This window comes from Trachypithecus francoisi, unplaced genomic scaffold (genome assembly GCF_009764315.1).
Source record: "Trachypithecus francoisi isolate TF-2019V2 unplaced genomic scaffold, Tfra_2.0 Lachesis_group11, whole genome shotgun sequence".
Classification (NCBI taxonomy): domain Eukaryota; kingdom Metazoa; phylum Chordata; class Mammalia; order Primates; family Cercopithecidae; genus Trachypithecus; species Trachypithecus francoisi.
In genome coordinates, this window is record NW_022681456.1 from 67,707,902 (window position 1) to 67,721,066 (window position 13,165).

At 42.0% G+C, this 13,165-nt stretch overlaps 1 protein-coding gene across 2 annotated transcripts in view; it reads right to left on the reverse strand.

Moving 5' to 3' along the window:
• The window catches only part of HELB (DNA helicase B), a 66,225-nt gene that overhangs the window by 23,992 nt on the left and 29,068 nt on the right, over positions 1-13,165 (reverse strand). For both annotated transcript variants that reach the window (XM_033221364.1, XM_033221363.1), the window contains exon 12: positions 6,312-6,803. In XM_033221364.1, coding sequence (XP_033077255.1) covers positions 6,312-6,803 — 492 coding nt within the window. The remainder of the gene's footprint in view (positions 1-6,311; positions 6,804-13,165) is intronic.

Consider the following 13,165-nt stretch of genomic DNA (forward strand, 5'->3'; position numbering starts at 1 on the left):
CAATTAAAAGAACAAAGTTAACTTTGTAAAAATGTAATTAGTCTACCCTATGTACTTGTATTCCCTCTGCTTCAGAAAAAGAAATAATGCACCTTCCCCAACCCTTGAAAGGCTTGAGCAAGCAAAGCAATTGGCTATCAGCTCCTTGTAGGATCACATCTGCTTTGCTCACTGTGGTATCTCCAGGACCCAGCTCTGGGGCTGGCATTTAGGAGTAACTATGTACTGAATTAGTACATGTGTCTAACTTCTAAAGGTGTAGACAGGGCCCACTACATAATTTGGCAGCCCAGTCCAAAATTAAAATGATGGCCCCTTGTTCAAAATTTAGAATTTCAAGATGGTGATTACAGAACTTTTTTTTTTTTTTAAGTGTGGGGCCTAAGTCCTGGAGGACTGCCCATGTTGCCTGCCCATGAATTCAGTTCTGAAATTGTAAGATAAAACATTGCAATGCTACAGTCATATTCTTTGTGCTATTGATGATTCCAAAGTGGGCCAGTATCGTCATTAAGTTTCACTACCATAAAAAAATGAAAAGAGGAAGCACAATTCAATTTTAGGAAAAGGGTCTTTCTTTGGAATTGCCTCTCTTTTCTGCTTATGTCAAAAGCCTTATTTCAGGACCTCTGTAAGAGATGACAAGTTTAATTTCAGAAAAAAGATGTTTTCCTGTAATGGAAATTCCATCAAAGAGTTGATCTGGGATACAGAATGGAACTTAGCAGGGATTCTACTGTCCAAGAGGGGAAAAAGAAGAAACTTCCCCCTCCACCCTCAACTATGTCCATTTGAATCACTTTTCCCAAAAGATCTGACCCTCAGCCTCTTTTCCCAATCTGGTTAATGGTGCTGGATCTACCTGTATGCCTGAGCCAGAAGCCTTGGAGTTATCCTCGGGCCCAACCCCACCTGAATCCAACTGATCATTACGTCCCATCAGCTATATCCTTAGCATCTCTTCTCCATCCCCATTGCTACACCCTAATGTTAGAGCCTCCTCATTTTACCCAGGTTACTGAAATAATCTTTTGGCTGGGAACTCATTCCCTACTCTCTCCCTAACCATCATCATCCACTAAACCTTAGTCAACGTCACCTTCATAAATTTCAATTCACAGAGCACTTAAAATGCTTCTACTGTTCTCCATTGCAATCAGAAGAATGTACGACCTCTTCAGAAGGTCCCTGTGTCCATCCTCCCTGCCAGTTCCTGTGTCTGCGGCCCATCCTCTCACTGTGCCCTGTGCTCCAGTCACGCTGTTTTACACCTGTAGTTTCCTAATGTGCCAGGACTTCACATGCTGTGCCCTGTGTCAGACTGACTCTTAGAGAACCTTTTCCCTGTGCCATATCCATGTGGGGACAAAGGATATAAGTATTCCCCATTTACAACTCAGCCCGGTTCTGGCAGGTTACATCAGCACTTTCTTCCCCGGGTTCCCCCTGTGGCCCCTTCTTACCTTTATTACAGCCTTGGAAGCTTAAAAACTCAACTGAACAAGTCTACTGCCAGCACTTAAAGCAATTCTTATGTTTCTATTAGAACTGCATTTGGAAATTACTTATAATCCCAACTTTTTTTTTTTTTAACACAAAATCCATTACCCAAATTGGATCCTCTAACTCATAAAACCAGAAAACAAATGCCTTTGGGTTATTTCCTAAACTCAGAATAGGTCTCAATAGAAGTTTGCTCCCCTTGTAAACATTCAAAAAGATCTTTTACTGCCTCAAAAGCGATTCCAAAAGGAATTGTCAAAGTAAAGGGGGGCACTACAAGAATGAAAGTATGACTTTCAGTACAACCTGAAAGAACAATATTCTGAAGGTCTGATTTTTTAAAAAAAGTTTCATGCCATATATTCATGACTCATATTTTGATCACTAAGTATTTTTGAGGTATTACCATGTGATCAGCAATTGTACCAAATGTTCTAGCAGATCAAAAATGATATACTGCCCTCAAGAAGCTTCATTTACAGAGTCAAGGTTATTGCAAGTGCAGTACAGATGGGGTGTGTGCCCTCCTACAGTTCAGAGAAAGAGAAGCCTTCAGGAACAACACAGAAACTGAGCTAGATTATAACAATAAGACAGAGAGGATGGTGTGAGGTGATCATCTTTGAACTACTTTATCTTCCCTCTGCTATATATACCCAACGTACTACACCCACTCCTTCTGGTTGCCATGGAAGAAGGGTCGTCTGTCCCTAATCCTGTCTCAGGGCAACCCCTCTACTTATTCTCTTGATTTTTCCCATCTTACCCACATCAGGACTCCAATTCTGCAATTATCCTCTCTCTCTGAATCATGAATTTTCTGGTTCTCCACTGGACCATTCTCGCAGCACACTAAGATGTCTTAATGTACTCATCCAAAGTAAACAAACCAATAAGGTTTCCCTTGACCACAAGTCCTCTGTTCACATACAACCACCTTTGCTTCTTTTCTCAGCAGCCCTCTTCAAAACCTGTCTCCACCGCTTCCTCCATCCTTTCGGCTCCCATTCTCTCATCAGCCCCCTCGGTCCAGGCTTTTTTTCCCTCCCCACAACCCTGGTTTTCCTTCTATCTCACTTCTACTCCCTTTTAGTTCCTCCTCCTCTGCTATATCTCTAAAAGCTGGGAATATCCCAGAATTCTGTCGTCAGGCCCCCTCCTCTATCTGCAGTCTCTTCTGAAATTAACCCACCTAGTCCTTTCAATATCACTACATGCCAATGATTCCCAAGTGGACCTTTCCTACCCTACTCCCTGCTGAGGCTCCAAACTCCTCTACCAACCACTGACTTACTCAACAAGTCCATGTACATTTCCAATTAGTACCTTAAACAACAGCACGCCACAAGAGAACACTTCATTTCCCCAAATGAGTTCTCCTCACATCTTTCTCATCTCAGGAAATGGCACTGCTATTCCCCAAATTGCTTTAGCCAAAAATCCAGGAATCATCCTGGATTACTTTCTCTTTTACCCCATCACATCTAATCAGAAAGTCATACAGAGTCCATCTCCAAAATGCATCCAGACTCCAACCACAGATTACCAGCCCCGCTCTTTCATTAGGCTCTCCCCACGATTTCCTCCTACTGGTCTCCTCACTCCCCCTTCACTTTCCACAGTTCCCTCTCCACAGAAGCCAGAGGGATTGTTTATTTTTTATGTATGTATGTATATATGTATTTCTGAGACAGGGTCTCATTCTGTTGCCCAGGCTGGAATGCAGTGGCACCATCACGGCTCACCACAGCCTCAGCCTCCTGGGGTCAGGTGATCCTCCCACCTCAGTCTCCTAAGCAGCTAAGACAACAGGCACCCAGCACCACCCCTAGCTAATTTTTGTTTGCATTTTTGGTTGAGATAGGGTTTCGCCATGTTGCCCAGGGTGGTCTTATGGGGCTCAAGTGATCCGCCCACCTCAGCCTCCCAAAGTGCTAAGATTACAGGTGTCAGCCACCATGCCCGGTTTTTTTTCTTTTTAAGACAGGGTCTTGTCTGTCACCCAGGCTGCTGGAATGGGATGTCACAATCACAGTTCACCACAGCCTGGAACTCCTGGGATGAAGCAATCCTCCTACCTTAGCTTCCTGGGTAGCTGGGACTACAGATATGCACTACCACGTTCAGCTAATTTTTTACTATTTTTGTAGAGATGGAGTCTCACTATGTCGCCCAAGTGGTCTCCAACTCCTGGCCTCAAGCAATTCTCCCGCCTGGCTCCTGAAAGTGTTTGAATTACAAGTGTGAGCCACCACACCCAGCAGGGATTGTGGTTTTGTTTTTGAGACAGGTTTTTGCTCTGTCACCCAGGCTGGAGTACCGCGATGCAATCACAGCTCAATGCAGCCTCAACCTCTCAGTCTCAAGTGATCCTCCTGCCTCAGCCTCCTGAGTAGCTGGACTATAGGTGCATGCCACCATGCCCAGTTAATTTTTGTATTTTTAGTAGAGATGGCGGTTCATCATATTACCCAGGCTGGTCTCAAACTCCTGGGCTCGGGCAATTCTCTCACCACCGCCTGCCAAAGTGCTGGGATTATAGGTATGAGCCACTATGCTGGGACTATGTTTAAGCAGGCATCAGATGATATCACACCAATGCTTCCAGCCCTCCAATGAATTCCCACTGCAAGCAGAATAAAATCCCAACTCATTCCTGTGGCCCTGCCCACTCTCCAACACTAGGACCTGCACCCTCTTCTTCACTCACTAGCTACCTTAGCCTGCCTTCCTCTTTGTTTTTTGTTTTGTTTTGTTTTGTTTTTGAGATGGAGTTTTGCTCTTGTCGCCCAGGCTGGAGTACAGTGGTGTGATCTCGGCTCACTGCAACCTCTGCCTCCCGGGTTCAAGTGACTCTCCTCCCTCAGCCTCTAGAGTAGCTGGGATTACAGGTGCCTGCTACCATGTCTGGCTAATTTTTAGTATTTTTCGTACAGAAAAGGTTTCACCATGTTGGCCAGGCTGGTCTCGAACTCCTGATCTCAGGTGATCCACCCTCCTCGGCCTCCCAGAGTGCTGGGATTACAGGTGTGAGCCACTGCACTAGGCCAACCTGCCTTCCTCTTTGAATAAAATCATTCCCTTTCCAGGCTTTGCATTATCTATATCCTCAGAGGCCCCCATGCTGGCTCCTTGGTAATATTCAGTGCTCAGCTCACATGTCACCTTTCTAGGAAGGCATGACCTGGTCAAAATAGCACCTCCTGCCCACCATACCCCCTGCCATTCCCTATGTCCTTGCCTTGTTTTTCATTTTCATAGACTCTTAATCTGAAATGTGATTTTCTCTTGTATTTATTGCCTATGCTGGAATGTAACGTCCACGAAGCCGGTATTGGTGTGCTTTCCTCCCTTAACGTTTGGATCAGTGACTGGCAGGACTTTATTTTTATTTTTTCAAATTTTTCCTAAATGTTTTTCTCAAATGCTGAATGAGAGGAGATAGAAAAAGGCATTCAAGATGAGGGACACTGCAAGAGTCAAAAGGAAGATGAAAACGTTTGATTCATTTTAGTGAGCTGAAGACACTAGCTTGACAAAAGCAGAAAAAGCATAGTGGGAAATGAAATGATGTGGAGAAACCTGGAATCAAACTGAGAAACATCTCAAATTCCAAAGCTAAATAGTCTAGAATTTATGTTGTAGGCACCTGGGAGACACTGAAGCTTTTGAACAAAGAAGTGAATCTTAATGGACACCTGAAGCCTTGAATACTACCAGACCCAAATGTATTGGTTTTTCCTATACATACATACCTATAAAAAAGGTACATGTATAAATCAGGAACAGTAAAAGATTAGCAACAATAACATAAAAAATAAAGCAATTCAGTAAAATAAGGATCACTTGACACAGGTACTACAATACTGAAACTTACTCCGATAACTAAGATGGTGGCAAGTGACTAACGGGCGGGGAGTGTCCACAGTGTGGACACACTGGACAAAGAGAGAATTCATGGAATGAGATGGTGTGAGATTTCATCACACTGCCCAGAATAGCATGCAACTTAAAACTGACAAATTGTTTATTTCTGGAATTTTCCATTTAATATTTTTGGACCACGGTTGACCATAGGTAACTGAAACCATGGAAAGCAAAACCATGGAAAAGGGGGACTGCTACATTATGAGAATGGGAACAAGAAAGGGGAGGGCAGCCAGGTCACCAACCATCCAAGAAGATGGTATACAGTGAAAGCAAGGTGAGTCCACGATGATTCTAAGGTTTTAAGCCATGTAACTAGGAAGATGGTGATTGAAACGGAGAAACTGGAAGAGAGAGTAAGATTCTGGGCTGTGGTTCCAGAAAGTCAATCTCTGGGAACAAAGACACAGATTAGGCAGCTGGTTCATTAACCCCTCTTCAGTGCCAGAGCACTCAGCAAATCACCACATTACTGACTTAGCCGGCTGTCTCCACCATGACATCAGTGTGAGAGTGAGAACTGTCACTTATCTCTAATTCCTGGTGCCTGAAATGTTACTATAGTCAAAACTTTGTCGGCCAAATCACTGGTGCTAAGGAGATGGCTGAAACTGTGAGAATAAGGCAGTTCTCAAAGGAAAAAAAAAAACTGAGCTTTGGGAGTTGTCTTCAGTTAGAGGCTATGAAGCAGAAAAGGAGTGAGGAAACAAAGTGGAGATCAGACAGTGAAGTAAGGGAAATTTGACAGAAATGAGAAAAACAAGTGTTTTTAAGTCCAACAGCACAAATGCAACACTAATAAAAGCACACAGTCATTTATAAGCACACTGAAGTCAGCAATATTTAAATAAAACATGGGAACATGCAAATATCACTCCTACCATAAGAATTTTGCTTGGACTTTCATCATCATTCACACCACAGGTTCTTTTGGATGCTCGTGATTTTGGTAAATCATCATCTGTACCCACTTCATCAGGTGACGATAACTGCCATCTTTCAGCAAAGGTGAGTGTCCTCTCATCAGGTGAAGAGGCCTCACTCCAGGTGACATCATTTGTCATGGCGTGGTCTGTGACTACAGGGAGTGGAGATGCTGATGGTGTGCTGGGTCGTCCACTGTCTCCAGAGCTCTTCCATGGGGACTGAAAATCTGCTGGAGGTGCACCGCTAGAGGACAGCTTACTTTGCAAGAAATGTTTCAAACGAGTTTTTCTAGGAAAACTGTTTTTCATAATGGCATTCCGGAGCTGAGACTCCTCTGCAATCACATACACTCGGCAGCGGCCCCTGGTCACGGCGGTGTAGACATGCTGCCAGTGCTGGCGGCCCGCCTTCCCCACCACATAGACAACTGTTTGCTCCTCGGACCCCTGGGAGGAAAAATACGGTGTGAAGACTAAATGCTATAAAACAGGTTCAGACAGTTTACAGACAAGGAAAGGAGACAACCCCTCAAAGTGCTCTCAAGCACTTCTACCTGGCCAGACTATTATTATGTGTCCATCTTACGGGTTCCATTTTTATTCATCCTCCAGGAACTCTAAACACACTGCTAAACATGCTGCTAAGTTCAGGTCTCACAGGTCCACAACTGGCTTGTAGAAACCCAGCAGCAAACTTTAAAGACTGCATGCAGTACTAAATCTTTCCTAATAAAAGACTGAAATGATGGTACAGGCTTCATGTGTAAATGTGTTGACCCATTACTACATATAATGGAATAATATGAAAACTTCCGCCAGTAATAGTAAAAATATAGATATATTATATATAAATATATGTATATAAAATGTTACATATAATGATAAAATATGGAAACTTTAAGTAGCAAGTAATAGGTGAACATATATACTTATATAATATATACACAGTTGGCATACTATTTTGTGAACATCAAAGATACTTTAAAACATTTTAAAAACCATATATATATGTATCTATATACAGATATATAGACACACACACATATGGAATGGTCACAACTGTGTAGCAATATAGTTACTCTGATCCAAAACAAGTATATAAAAAAAGAACATAGCTATGTACAATGAAACAAAACAAATCACAAAAAAGGAGATAAATTCTACCAAATTTTTTATTAATGTCTTCAAACGGAGGGCCTATGGATGATTTTTTTCTCCTACTTGTCTGTATTTTTCCATTGTTGGGCAACTTATTTCTTTTATCAAGATAAACAAAAAAGAAAACAATGAACCTTTGTCTTTTAACAAAAAATTTGATAGGCAAGAAAAATACTCAATGTCGTCGTGGAACTGTAAGAAAACAATTTCAAGTTTGAGGGCTACTCTTAGTCCTATATTCTGAGATCAGTGGATCCAGTGCCAACAGAGACAAAGAAATGGTTTGTACCATTATCTCCCCCATTGCTCCGACACTGCTCCTGCCAAAGGAAAAATTGTGGGAAGACAACTGACAAGATGGGGCAAGTGAAAAATACACATCCACTGCAAATAAACTCTTGCTCAGCAAGCTCTTCTATCTCCGTAGACAGAGAGTTTGAAGCAGCTTCTTAGATTGTAAGTTTGATAACCACATCTTTCCAATGTTGCTGGGTCTCAGAAATTGACATAAATGGTACTTGATTACATACATTTCCACAGATATATGGCACCACTCTTCATCTTGGACTTGTATTGTGCATTCTCAAATATGAAAATATCTACCTAAACTCAACTAACCTAGTTCTTAATTATCAAGCGACACTGAGAAAAATATAGTTATAATAGTAGATATACTATTATTAATACTTAATGTTCTCATTATCAGTCTCCCTGTATCTTCTCTTGCCCAATCCATCATCCTCATGGCAGCCACAGTGATATTTGTAAAATGCAAATCCAATCACATTAGACGCTGCTTAAAACCTCTAATGGCTCGCAGGGACTCCAAATAAAGTCCTAACCCCTTAATGTGTTTGTAAAGCCCTTTGACAGCCAGCTTGGACCTGCTCCTCTCCCTCCTTTTTTCCCTTTCTTTTCCACGAACCATGCTCCACCCAGTACAAGGGACTTCCAGGTGGTCCTGTCAGCATTCCTCAGTCCATGGCCTCGATCTGGCCCGTGTCTGGAATAGCCGCCCCATCTATCACTCTCCAGCACCTGTACTTCCTCTATCACAGGCTGTACTGACCCTAAGCTCCGTGAAGGCAGAGCTTCACCTTTATCCCACTCACCGATCTTTCTCCAGTACCTCACTGAGTGAACGATGATTAAAAATTAAAATGTCGGCCTGGCGCAGTGGCTCACACCTGTAATCCCAATACTTTGGGAGGCCGAGGCGGGTGGATCACGAGGTCAGGAGATCGAGACCATCCTGGCTAACACGGTGAAACCCCGTCTCTACTAAAAATACAAAAAATTAGCTGGGCGTGGTGGCAGGCGCCTGTAGGCCCAGCCACTCGGGAGACTGAGGCAGGAGAATGGTGTGAACCCGAGAGGCGGGGCTTGCAGTGAGCCGAGATCGCGTTACTGCACTCCAGCCTGGGCGGCGACGGAGCGAGACTCCATCTCAAAAAAAAAAAAAAAAAATTAAAATGTCATGCTACAGCAGCCGAAGGACTGCCGTCCCTGGAATTCTGTACTCCAAGATGGTACTTAAGTCTACCTCAGAAAGACATAGACACCTAACTTTACCTTCATAACCTGCTATAAATAATTTCCCCATTGCTTTAAATCTCCTTGAATCATCAGAACTGTCAAACTTCTTAAGGAGGTAAGTTTCCTATATTTACTTTTAATTATGTATATGTCTATTCTATAAATTGGTTCTACAACTCAACAACTTGTATGAAGAGCCAAAAAACCTTCAACAGCTCCCCATTTCACTCAGAGTAAAAGCCAAAGTCCTTAAAATAGTCTAGAATAGCACTGTCCAATACAAATATAAAATAAGTCCTATACGTAGTTTAAAATTTTCTAGTAGTCTCATTAAAAAAGAAATGGATAGAATTAATGTTAATAATATACCTGTATTTTACTTAAGCTAACATATCCAAAATATTATCATTTTAAAATATAATCAATATTAAATGATTAATAGAGGACTACATCTTTGAAATTCTATATTTTGTATACCCAGAACAGTACAATTTGGATACTAAATTTTCATCAGAGATACTTAATCTATTTCTAGAGTTCATAAAATTTGTAGTTGAAAAAGAAAATTCACATACCCAAGTTGTTCCAAACATAGTTTTTCCAACATACAGAAGTTTTCCAGTGACTGTATCTAGTAACTTTTGTTTTATTTGTTTTTGTTTTTGAGACAGGGTCTCACTCTGACACCTGGGCTGGAGTGCAGTGGCGCAATCTCGGCTTATTGCAGCCTCCAGCTCCCAGGCTCTGGTGATCCTCTCACCTCAGCTCCCTGAGTAGCTGGGACTATGGGTTCATGCCACCATGTCTGGCTAATGTTTTGTATTTTTTGTAGAGATAGGGTTTCACTATGTTGCCCAGGCTGGTCTTGAACTCCTGGGCTCAAATGACCTGCCCACCTCAGCATCCCAAAGTACTGGGATTACAGGTGTGAGCCACTGTGCCCAGCCTAGTATCCAGTTTTCAAATTACAATTCAGTTTTTCAGTCACTCTAGCCACATTTCCAGTGCTCAACTGCTATGCGCGGCTAGTGGTTAACATACTAGATAGTGCAGGCCTTCAAACGCTCTAGGAGGTGACCTGGCCCCACCATCCTCCTGCCCTCTTTACCTCATATTAATTTTCCCGTCTCATTTCCTGTCAGTCTCCTACAGTGGCTGCTTTGCTATTCCTGCTCCTCAACTATACCAGACAGACTCTCACCTTAGAACCCTGCCCTTGGCTATTCCTCAACCTAGAATGCTCCTGTCCCAGATACTCACATGGCTAACTTCTTTTCCTTCTTTAAGTCTTTGGATAAAATGCTATCTTCTCAATGAGGCTTACACCGACATTCTATTTAAAATCACAATTGCACCCACTCCCACCTCTTTTCCACAGGATTTGCTACCTTCTAACATAACAAAGAGTTTTTGTTCTTGTTTTTGTTTTTATTTTCTTTATTTTTATGATTGTGTCTGTCTCTATCCCCTTCCCCACCAAATTTAAGCTTCACAATGGCAAGAATCTTTGTCTGTTTTATACACTGGCCTATACTAAACACCAAGAACAGAGCCTGACTCAGTAAGGATTTGTTGAACTGAATTGAACTTGGAAGAAACTGTGTTGATATAAGATAACAATCATGGGCCGGGCGCGGTGGCTCACGCCTGTAATCCTAGCACTTTGGGAGCCCGAGGCAGGTGAATCACGAGGTCAGGAGATCCAGACCATCCTGGCTTACATAGTGAAACCCTATCTCTACTAAAACTATAAAAAATTAGCCGGGCGTGATGGTGGGCACCTGTAGTCCCAGGTACTCGGGAGGCTGAGGCAGGAGAACAGCGTGAACCCGGGAGGCAGAGCTTGCAGTGAGTGGAGATTGCCACTGCACTCCAGCCTGGGTGACAGAGCGAGACTCTGTCTCAAAAAGAAAAAAAAAAAAGAAAGATAACAATCATGAATGTCCTTAGAGCTAAGAGATGCTACTTCAACCATGAAATAAGAACCAAAATATCTACTCCAACCTCAACCCAGTAATAATAAAGAAACCTTTACTCTTCATTCGTTCTTACAGAAAAACTGGATTGTAAATTTAAGGAAATCTCTCAGAAAATACAGCAAAGTTAATGAGAAGGAAAATAGGACAATTTGATAAGAAATTTAGGTAACAAATTCTGGAAGACTAATATGCACATATTAGGAATTCTAGAGAGACAGAACGGAAGAAACTGAGAACAAGAAAATTTCCTAAAGGTGAAGGATGGCATCATAGAATCCATGCAAGAAATTTCTTCAGGACCCGAGCCAGGAATATTACTCTGTCTTTACCTGGGGAACTTTGATCTTAAGGAAACTTAAAGCCAAATCTGCAATCGACATTAGCAAACAGGGTAGCGGGCATGGCTGCATTCCAACCACCCCTGGCAAGAACGGTTTTATCATCCTTAACTTTATTTTTTACTTGACATCCTTTCTATACATACATATATATATATGTATGTATGTGTATGTGTGTGTGTGTATATATATATATTTTTTTTTTTTTTTTTTGAGATGGGGTCTCCCTCTGTTGCCCAGGCTGGAGTGCAGTGGCACAATCTCAGCTTGCTGCAACCTCTGCCTCCCAGGTTCAAGTGATTCTCATGCTTCAGCCTCTTGAGTAGCTGATTCTCATGCTTCAGCCTCTTGAGTAGCTGGGTTTAGAGGTGCTCACCACCACGCCCAGTTACATTTTTTGTATTTTTTAGTAGAGATGGGGTTTTGCCATGTTGGCCTGGGTTGGTTTTGAACTCCCGACCACAGATGATCCACCCACCTTGGCCTCCCAAAGTGCTGAGATTACAAGCGTGAGCCACCATACCCCACCCTTTTTTACCTCTAAAAAAAAAAATCAGGTGAATTGTGGGCATTTTTAATAAGCCATTTCAAATTCTTTTTGGAACTGAGATGGGGATAAGTTAATAAATAAATCCCCACCCACTTAAAAAAAAAAACTCTATGCTAATTAATGTTTGTTTACTAGTAGAAAATGTGGGCTGACCTAAATTTTTCTGCACAAAAATGAGGGTTGAGCCAGGTGCAGTGGCTCATGCCTGTAATCCCAGCACTTTGGGAGGCCGAGACGGGTGGATCACAAGGTCAGGAGTTTGAGACCAGCCTGACCAACATGGTGAAACCCTGTCTCTACTAAGAATACAGAAATTAGCCAGTCATAGTGGTATGTGCCTATAATCCCAGCTACTTGGGAAGCTGAGGCAGGAGAATCTCTTGAACCTGGGAAGCGGAACTTACAGTGAGCCAAGATCACACCACAGTTCTCCAGCCTGGGCAACACAGCTAGACTGTCTCAAAAAAAAGAAAAAACGAGGGTTGATGCAACCTTTACATTAAAGCAACATACCAACAGCAGAGAAGGAAGCTCAAAACAAAGAGATACATAACAGAGTCACTAATAACAGATGAGAATTCAAGGGTATTAAAATAAAGCATAAAGGCAACTTGCACTGAACTTAATATGCTGTCCTAGAACAGCAAAAGGACATTAATGGAAAAACTGGTGCAATTCGAATATGCATAGTTTAGTCAGCAGTCTTACAGCAATAGTAATTTCTTAGTTTTGATGAATATGCCATAGTCATAAAATGTTAAACACCAGGGAAAGCTGGGTGAAGGGTATATGAAAACTCTCTGTCGTATCATTCAACTCTTCTGTAAAACTAACAATATTCCCACGTAAGTTAGGGGGAAAAAAAAGAAGAAAGATTGCCTCACAAAGATGGAGGGAGAGGATACATTTGTCAAAACTCATCCAACTTTATAATGAAACCGTATGTAAATTATACCCCACAAAGCTGATAAGGCCAAAAATAAAAAATAAAAGCTAGTTGCAAAAGTATAGAAACAAGATGATATCATTTACATAAACCTCAGTAACACAGAAAACAATCATATATATTGCTTCTACATGAATAGGAGTGATATATACCAAATTGAGGGCAGAAGTCACTTCGGAGGAAGGCGGGAGGCAGGCCCAGGACTAGGGCAAGGCAAGTGAGGAACTCACCTCCAGTACAAAATTTAAGGGGTTGCCAAGAAACTTGGCAATCAAGATAAATCAAGATATTTTAATGTAACA